At 39.0% G+C, this 10,607-nt stretch overlaps 1 protein-coding gene across 1 annotated transcript in view; it reads left to right on the top strand.

The window, feature by feature from the left end:
• LOC141445530 (uncharacterized) overlaps window positions 1–7,293 on the top strand; it is a 56,347-nt gene extending 49,054 nt beyond the window's left edge. The window contains exon 4 of the mRNA XM_074111362.1: window positions 6,094–7,293. Within this exon, the coding sequence (XP_073967463.1) occupies window positions 6,094–7,155 (1,062 nt within the window). The 3' untranslated portion in view covers window positions 7,156–7,293. The remainder of the gene's footprint in view (window positions 1–6,093) is intronic.
• The last annotated feature ends 3,314 nt before the right edge of the window (window positions 7,294–10,607 follow it).

The raw sequence follows: 10,607 nt of genomic DNA on the forward strand, positions 1-10,607 counted from the left end.
AAGTATGTACTGACAGTAATATGTGCGTGTAAACGTAATCATTTATTTTAATCAAAGCAACAACTTTGTTTATAAAGTTTTCATGTTAAGCCACTGGAATCGACCGAGACAAAACTTCCAACAACATTCTGGAACAATGTTTTTAGTAACAGTCTTGCCTCAGTAAAATCAAGAGTGTAGGATGTAAAAGCTGAAGTAGTTATCTGGGAACGTTTTAAACCTCGACGGCAAAAGAGAAGTGTTTGAAACCTTTTTAGGGTTCCGGAGCCAAAATGGCAAAAACGGAACCCTTATAGTTTCGCCATGTCTGTCTGTCTGTCTGTCTGTCCGTCCGCGGCTTTGCTCAGGGACTATCAATGCTAGAAAGCTGTAATTTTGCACGGATATAAAAATAAATAAATAAATAAAATAAAATAAATAAATATAACGGGACAATTAACACCAATTAACCTAGTCCCAAAGTAAGCTTAGCAAAGCTTGTGTTATGGGTAGCAACGGATAAATATAATTATTTAGATAGATACATACTTAAATACATATTAAACACCCAAGACCCGAGAACAAACATTCGTATTTTTCATACAAATATCTGCCCCGACACGGGAATCGAACCCGGGACCTCAAGCTTCGTAGTCAGGTTCTCTAACCACAAGCCAACTGGTCGTCGTCTGGTCGTCTGGTCGTCGTGGATATATAATTATATAAACTATGCCGACAAAATAATACAGTGAAATGTTCAAAAAAAATTTTTTTTAGGGTACCTCCCAAAGGCGTAAAGTGGGGGTGATTTTTTTTCTCATTCAACCCTATATTGTAGGGTATTGTTGGATTTTTCTTATAAAACCAATAGGGGTTTGGTAAGACGATTTTTCGATCCAGTGATATGTTTGCAAAATATTCAACTTTAAAGTGCAAATTTTCTTTAAAATCGAGCGTCCCCCCCTTTAAAATCTAAACCGGTGGGTGGAAAAATTAAAAAAAAAATCAAGATGGTAGTACCTAAGTATATTAAACTTTCAAGGAAAACTATAATAGCTAAGTTTGCTTGAGAATTATTAGTAGTTTATGATTAAATAGCAGCCTAAGGTATAAAATATAACTAAACTTGGAAGACTCCGTATGAAATACGAAATCCTTAGAAAAATATTTTTTTCTTCGTAATGGCTACGGAACCTTATTTTGGGCATGTCAAACATGCTCTTGGCCGGTTTTTCCTATCTGTGTTACTCTAGCGTCTAAACGATTAAATCAATTCAACTTGCTTTACTGTATCGGATTTACAATGCAAGTTAACATAATTTTCCTTCCTGACTTTTCATTAAACGACAAGAATTCCATTTAGTAATTCATTTGTTTGTTCAAACGTTATAGGATCGTTATCTGGCCACGAGAAAAGGTGCACTTTTGAAATAATTTCATTTGGAATTTGGTATAATGGGCCAATCAACTTTTTTACCGACACTAATCTGCCCGCGACATTTTTCAAACAATTGCAGATTTTTGTAAGTAAACATGTTTTTTCTGTAATTTAATAGATGGTGTACATGAATACATGACATCCTTCGTAAGTTCAACCTATTAAACCGTGAAATATCTTGTTGGAAGTACGATTTTTTGGTAACGCCAGAGACAATTTTGGTAACGAAGGAGACGCCCGAAGTGTCGGTAAAATAGTTGATTGGGTTGATTGGGTTGATTTTATTTCGTTCGTCGTCACCATGTTAAAAAAATCGCTCCAGTGTAAGTCGGACTCGTACATGAAGGGTTCCGTAAACAGTTCAGTAAAAACAATGTTAAAAATTCAAATACAATTTTTTTTTGCGGACTGTACTTTTTAACCTTGGTTACTTAAGTACTCGTCAAGACGAATCAAAAGAGTCCAAACTCAATGCGGTCGTGTCGTTTTATTACAGAGTTCCTATGGCCACCCTCTAGCTGCATCATTAGATCAGCTCCATATAATAATATTGTACCTATTGTTATCGGATTTTACATGTCTGCAGAATTTCAGCTCAATCGGTTGCAGATATCCACTTCAAATTTGAGTTGAAAGATTCATTTTCGTTATATTACATTAGAGTGCAAGTTAATAAAATGCTTTAAAAAAAATCCCCGAAATGTAATAGCACTTATGCAAGTATCATCCTCTTTGGCTGTTGGCTGAATAGCGCGAAACTATTGCAATGCGCCACGCGGCACAAAAAAAATGATTGTCAAGAAAGTGGCGCGGTAAAAAATTCGGTGGTCGACGTATGTTGTGTACTTATTGTGCTCGACTAGTGTACCTAAATAAATTTTAAACTGTATTATTTAAGTAGTATGAATTGTTTAGTGTAAAAAAACAATAAACATTGTGGCCGTGCGGGCTAAAAGAGTATTTTATTGAAGTCGGCTTCATTCAGGTTTCTGTTTCATAAAATGTTATCTAATCTTAAAGCTGCACAAAAACGAATAAATCACATAATCAGACAGCCACTATAATAATCGAAAGTTTTATAAAACAGCATTTAGATAGGTAAACATTTAAACAACGTAAGGGCTGTCACCTTTGCCGCCTAGCAACAGCTAACAATGCCTAGCAACCAAGAAACGCTGAAAAAACACGTTTTTTGTATGACGACCCCCTTTTATTTTTGATTTTATTTTAAGTACCTACCTATTTGTTGTTACAGCGGCCACAGTATAATCCGTGAAAATTTCAAATGTCGAGTTATTACGGAAAGAGATAGAGCCCTGCGACAGACGGACGGACGGACGGATAGGCAGACAGACAGTGGAGTCTCAGTAATAGGGTTTAGGGTGTGGACTGTATATCCATAGGCTACTGGTTCAGATCCGGTGCGAAGAACCAACGTTATTTTGTTTCCTTCGGAGGCTGGTTCAATTAAAACCCACTTAATACTCGTAAAGGCTAAATGTGAAGACAGTAGAAATTAGTTATTTATGTGGCTGGTGCATAATGAGAATTAAAGTATGTGGTTTTATCACACGAATATGTATAGTTCTACATGAATATCATAAGTTTTCTATAATATGTTCAGATAGCCTGTATTTTGACTTTGACTTTGACTGACTGACTTGACTTGACTTTGACTTTGACTTTGACTTTGACTTTGACTTTGACTTTGACTTTGACTTTGACTTTGACTTTGACTTTGACTTTGACTTTGACTGAATAATAATTATTATCTACATGCATGTCATAAGTTTTCTACAATATGTACAGATAGGCATTGTTAAAAAAAGTATTACCGATACTTTAATGTAAACATTAAGATGCACTGTACTTTAATGTGAACATTAAGATGCACCCGCAGATACCAGGTTTCTTAATAAAGGCCATTTGATAGTCGTTTCTGAACATATAATAGGGAAGTTATGATATGCATGTAGATAAAATTAAGTATAGAACATATTCCACGTTTTATTGCGTAACCCGTAAATTCTACATAGATTTTAACCCTAAATTTTATTTTCATTGTTAAGAGAGTAATAATTATATTATTTTGTTTATTAAAAATGACTTTCTTGCCAAGTCTTTAGAGACGAATTCTTCTTGGCAATGACGGTCTCTCCGAAAGCGCTGGGAGTATAAAGAGTGTAAAAGAGCCCTTTTAAGCCATTCCTACCTAGATACGGCAAATGCGGTTAGATCTCATAGTAGAACAGTTATTTATTGATTTATTTGAACAGAATGCTTACTCCGTCGGCAAACTATATAGTGCTCGACTGATTATACGATTATCATGCCCCGCGAGCTCTGTCAATACAACAGTCCGGCGAACGTGCGTTGCGCTTTGCAAGCTGGGTAATGGTGCTCCATTTATAATGTATTCAAACTACAACTTTACTATTAATGCCTAAAAACAATTTCAAATTACAGTCTAAATGAAACAATTCTGCAGCTCTTTATACAGCTGGGTTGGGCAGCATATGGGAAACTTCGTCGAGTCTTTACATCGCCAATTCCACAGAACCTTCAATCAGTGCGTCCTACCTGTCATGACATATAGTGCTGAGACATGGACACTCACGGTTGGGCTGGTCCACAAATTTAAAGTCGCTCAGCGAGCTATGGAAAGGGCTATGCTCGGAGTTTCTCTGAAGGATCGAATTCGAAACGAGGAGATCCGACACAGAAATAAAGTCATCGACATAGCTCACCGGATAAGCAAACTGAAGTGGCAGTGGGCCGGCCATATCAGTCGAAGAACTGATAACCGCTGGGGCAAACGAGTTCTTGAGTGGAGACCGCGAATCGGCAAGCGTGGCGTAGGACGCCCTCAGACTAGGTGGAGCGATGATCTTCGCAGGTTAGCTGGCAAGAACTGGATGAGACTGGCCGAGGATCGTGCTCAGTGGCGTGCAACTGGAGAGGCCTATGTCCAGCAGTGGACTAAGATAGGCCGATGATGATGATGATGATGAAACAATTCTAGAAGCATTTGTAATAGAGCTCAGCTATATTATTGAATTTTTCGTTATTTATTCCGCGCAAAATTGAAATTGGTGTACAAGTCAGGTCATGCCCAATATTCTTCGAATCGCCAACCTAAGCGTATTGTTCGTTAATTGTTAGTCTTGTAGTAGATTTCCCGTTTCAATACCTATCGCTGGATCATCGTTATGAAGCTTAACCTGTACTACATATGACAAGTTTGAGCTGAATAACGTTGCAATTATAAATTCTCTTACTCACCTTAAGTTATTTACTGCTAATAAGATACATAGAAGTTTTTTTACACATTTTTTTTTAGATTTCACAGTTCCGTGATGTAATTAGTTTTAGCAGTTTGATTAAATAATTGAGTTGCAAACCAATCATGAAGGGTTTTGGCTCAATTTTTTGATGGTAGTGAATGCTAGGCTGAAGCGGGATAAAATATAACACAGAAAATGACATTCAATCGAATCTAATCAAAATGGCTAGGTTAGGTTAGGTAGCTACACCATAATCGTTTGAAATTTCACATCAGCTTTTAAATGAACTGCCTAATGAAGCAAGACCACCACTTCACAAATAAATACTTCAAAAATAATTTTACAAGTTAATGGGTATAATTTACCTGGATGTCACTCATTTATTCTCAAAAAAAAAATCTCATTCTACTAGGAATAAACGTGTCACGAATTTTAAGAAGTAGATAGTTATTTCATGACAACTGCTAAGAAAAGGTTAATTTCATTAACGAATACTAAGTACACAAAGCTAATTGAAAACGAGAATCAAACAAAACAAAACCATAAGCATAGTGGCGACTAAATTGAATTGGTATTTGAGTAGGTCGATTATTTGTGAAGCTTAGGTACGAAACAATTCAATCAAAATATGGACGTGCGTCGGTGTACGTCGGGGATATTTGGGAAAGGATTAATTTTATCGGCAAGGGAAATACTGTGCCAATAAGCGGCTGTGACGCGACGAAACCGATCTGTCAATATTTTCATAGGGATTTAGTCTCCCCACCAACGAAGCAGAAGCATTATTTTTCATCGTTTGTATCTTCCAGCATCACGTTGCGTCAGTGTGTTAGTAATTTAATTTAACGCGGCGCTGACGTTCTGAAAATTGAATTATTGTGTTTTTATTTGTTATGTTACATGGAATTAGCGACAGTGTACCTTTTGTGGCCAGGCTATATAAGCCGGTCTAGATTTAATCTGAATCGTCGCGTTGGAGCTTTTTTTTTAATGATAATAGATTTCATTACACAATGGATCACTGAAAAATAATAAAAACAATCCGCATATTCTAGAAAGAACTCATTTTTTTACATCAATAAAAGTGGTCGCAACGCAGAAGTTACGATCTCAATTGCTGTGGGAAACTGTTTCAGAAAAGGCTACGTAACTTGAAATTACAGATAGAATTTATCCCTATCGCTTAGAGGGTAGAATAATTAAGTTATAATTATAATTTTAAGAAGTTTTAGGGCCTGTTTCACCACTTGTCGACTAACTAAGTGACGGATATCAGTGATGCCGTCTATGTTTGTTTTGTCCAAATAAACAAAGACGGCATTACTTTTATCTGACACTTAAAGTTAGTCGACAGGTGGTAGAAACAGGCCCTTAAATAAATGTGTGTTGCAGGTGGTTTGCAACAGCGCGAGCTTGCGCGGCGTGCCGACGGCGCTGAGCCCGGCGGTGACGCAGCTGTCTCTGTCGCGCGCCGACCTACGCGTGCTTCGCTCGGACGCCTTCGCGCACCTCCGCCAGCTGCGCCGCCTCGCCCTAGACGCCTGCAACCTCACCCGCATCCGCCCTTTCGCCTTCCGCGGCTTACCACGTCTCCGCGAACTCCTCATACAACACACTCCACTCGCCACCGTCGACGCATTCGCTTTCGCCGCACTACAAAACATCACCTCCATCATACTCACTCACAACAGGATCGCCAAGATAGAAGGCTATGCTTTCGCTGGAACTAACTTTATCAGACTCATCTCGCTCCGGAATAATCCAGTGCGTAAAATACTGGCGCACGCCTTCTCTGGGCTTAACGATGTCGCACAAATTGAACTGCCTTCTGGCATCAGATCCATCGAACCACAAGCGTTCGCGGGACTTGAAAGCGTCGGCGTCTTGGAGCTGGCATACATGGATCTGCCGGCGCTACTCCCCGACACTTTCCGAGGATTGACACGAGTCGGCAGGCTCGCGTTGCGGGAATCTGATCTCGGCATCATACGGCTGGGCGCCTTCGACGGGCTGCAGCGGGTCGACACACTAGAGATGTGTAATAACAAAATTGATAGAATTGAAGAGCTTTCTTTAGTGCAAAATAACAGCGTTCGTATTTTTAAACTGACCGGTAATCACATGTTGGAGACACCGGAATCAGTCATTTTGGAAGTGGATGACCTAATTATACGGGGTAATCATCTACCGTGTGAATGCGGTCGGGATCCACTAGTCAATCCGTTGGCGTTGACGAAAGATTTTGCGGAGGAGAATTTCTGCATATCGCCATTGAAGGTGCGCGGGCGGAGTCTGGCCAGCGCGGCGGGGGCGGCGTGCCGCGGGGAAGCGGGGGGAAGCGCGCGCGCGCGCGCCGCGGCCGGCGCCGGAGCACCCGCGAGTTCTAAGCACTGTCTCGCGCCTCCCCTCCTCGCGGTCACCATTACCGCCATAGCTTCCCTTGCCAACAGCTAACCGCCTTCCGTGTTCAATTACTCTTTCTGTACATATTGTAATATAACCGAGTACCTATAATAATGTCAAATATTTTACATTGAAAAGGTCCGTTCATTGAGTATACGTTGGACCATGATTAAAATTTGCCTTTTCAAATTTTGTTTCATTCTACCTTAGCTTTAGCAAAATAATGAGAACCATCATTCTTCTTCAAGGTCTTCTAAGTCACGAGCATCTCACATATTAGGTAAGTACATAAATATTTTAACACAAACTATAGTATCATGATTAATGTCCACGGCAAAAGGCATTGTCTGTGCATCGATGTCAAGCTCATTAAATGCCCGTTTCAGTGAATGAGTCTTCGATTCCGAAATCATACGTAAGTGAAGATTTATGGCGGAATAAAAATAGCGTTTTATCTTTACTTCCAGTCAATTAGCAGACGACATCAGATAGGGCTGAGTAATGCGCGTCGCCGACGGACCGACGGAAATATAGCTGTACTTAGATCCTAGGTACCGATTAACAGCGAGAAACCGCGGCCGAGCCCGCACCGAGATAATCTTTTAGGTAGGAGGCTCGAGTTAATACGTTGCTGTTCTAACATTTTCTTCGAGTGCGTAAATTAGATAACGACAGTGTGGTAAGCTACATTAGTTCGACGGTAATTTAATTACAAGATAGGTACTCAATGACAACTATTTAATGGAAAATAGATGACCGGGGAGCAATAATAAATAAGAAGACTGAAATGAGCGCTGAATAACAAATGATTCATTAGGCACACCTACTAGTTTTTGCCTGCTTCTTTGTCTGTGAGGAATTCGAAATCCTATCATTCCTATCCTACTAATATTATAAATGTGAACGTTTGAGAGTGCGTGAGTATGTTCGTTACTTCTTCACGCTGAAACGGCTAGACGGATTTGAATGAAATTTGGCAAAAAGTTAATTTATAACCTGGATTAAAACATAGAATACTTTTTATCCCGATTTCCCACGGTATAGGGATAAAATTTCGAAATAACAACCGCTGGGCTTAGTGTCATGAAAAAATTTGGTATGCAGGTAGCTGTACCTCTGGAATAACACATAGGATACATTTTTTTCCCGATATTCCCACGGGATAGGGATAAAATCTCGAAATTTCAACCGTTGGGTTTAGTCTTAAAGTTTTATACAGTTGTTCTTAACACAACCTCAATGAAAACCATGATATAAATTTTGGGAATTCCCAGGGGAATTTTGTAAAATCCCGAAATTTCAATTGTAAATACCAGATCGAATAGTTTACGCGTGCGAAGCCGCGGGTAAAGTCTAGTGCCTAATAGTGAACAGTTACCCCGCAATGAGAAGCATTTATTAACAATCTAATCTAATGAAATATTCAAATGTGACACCACTAAATGCGATGTGTTTTTTATTGTTTGTGTCTGTGCCGAATTTGTGTTAGTTCCTATTTTTTAAATTGTTTTCTTTGAAGTAGAACTTGCTTAAAAACGATTTCTAGGTAGCATTACACATTTTTATCGATTTCCCGCGGGAAACGTGCCATTTACAGGCATAAAAAGTAAATAAATATCTTATGTCAATCTTCAGGTCATGGTCAATGATATGAAAAATTTAACTCAAATCCATTTATCTTATTACGAGTGAGAAAACCGAACACAAAATTTAATTTGTAATGAAAATATTAGAAGGATTGAAATCTCTACAAGATCTATTTTAAGCTACAATTATTAAGAATCCTTACGGTATTGACCAATGCATACTGAACTTTAGGTATGAATGGGTTGAAATATTCGTATGAAAACTATTTGTTTCCATAATTATGACAAATTGGAAATGAAACTGTAAAACTTTAATCAAACCCATTCAACTAAAACTATAGCTTACAAATCTTTTCGGCAAACAAACTCCAATTTAGCCACTTGTCTGCAACAATTGTGCTGTTTAACTAATATGTATAAACGGTACAAAACGAAAGTCGAATATAATAATGCAAGCTCGGATAAATAGGACAGTGTTAATTTTTGTCCATAGTGGCTTATTGGTATTCAGAGCGTGCGAAATGCGGCAGGCTGCGACTCGTGCACGCGGGAATAGGGTGGCCACGCTTTATTAAAACGCTGGGATTGCCTTTACAGCTTCGCCGCTGAAAACTGACCATCTAAAGACTCAAGAGAATAAAGCGGGCAAGTAGGTTTGATTGTGCTTAGTACACTAAGCTTTTGTGATTCGAGGGAAGTATTAATTCCGCTTAAGAACAAGGTATTTAAAATGAGGAATCCTATTATTATAGCCATTGGAACTTAGATTAAAATTCCAAAATACACACAAACATCACGCCTGTATTCCCAAAGGGGGTAGGCAGAGCACACGAAACGTTACCGCTTCGGAGCCACTTTTAGCAATTTTAGGTTTTAAGTTTGACAAAAACGGTACAATAGTGACAGGTTGCTAGCCTGTCGCCTACGGTAGGTACGGTATACCTTAACCTATATCCTAAGTCGCCTCTTACGACATCCAGGAAGAAATGGAGAGGTGTAATTCTAACCCGACATCACACGGGTCAAATTCAAAAATTGAGGGTCCTATTTGGTTAATAAAATAATTTATGTTAAAAAATATTACTTCAAATTTTACATTTCTACTTAATACCTACTGTTACGCTTTGATTTCGATGACAATAACCTCTAGAGATAAATGGATAGAGGTGAGACGTACTAGGCAAAACGCGGACTGAGTCTTGCGAGTACGCGTCCACAAAAAGACTAGATCCAAAGACTAGGTCCTTGAGTATCTACGAGTACTTAACTCAATTGACTCATTGCGTAAACAAAATGATTCCTGTAAATGCGCTCCCGTGATTGCGTATACACCGTACTAGTTTTAGTAGTTTTACGAATATCGAACTACCGAAATGTTATCAAAAGAAACTAGACTTTTTTGTGTTCATGCTAAAAGTGTTATTTGAACAAATGATAAATCGCGAGTCGGGCGATCCCGAAGACCCGAAGTTCCCGGACGTTTTGCGAATAGTTCCAAGCGCGAGCGCAGTGAGCGCGCGCATCATGATTGTTTTCAAGTTGGTGGAACGTTGTCAGCCGCCGTACTCCTAAATACTCGTACGCTAAAAGAATCGCGGGCGGGAACGCGTACTCACGCGTCCAAGCCAAAACCTATTCCAAAAACCTATTCCAGTAAATACGTCTCACCTCTAAAATGGACGGAATTGAAAAAGTGGAACCATTCAAACCGATAGTCATAGAAACGAATGAATCGAAATAGTTCAGTCATGACACAAATAATAGGTAAATTCTTGCGGATAATTGTAAGGTTAATACGATTTTCTTTCGAAAGAAAACTAATTAGGTAGGTATAGCGTTGTTACATGCCCAACTTTTCAGAATTTCGTATGAGCAGCAGTATTGTAGGAAAACCCACGTAATAACCATTTTAGATTC

The sequence above is a fragment of the Choristoneura fumiferana genome, chromosome 2 (genome assembly GCF_025370935.1).
Source record: "Choristoneura fumiferana chromosome 2, NRCan_CFum_1, whole genome shotgun sequence".
Lineage (NCBI taxonomy): Eukaryota > Metazoa > Arthropoda > Insecta > Lepidoptera > Tortricidae > Choristoneura > Choristoneura fumiferana.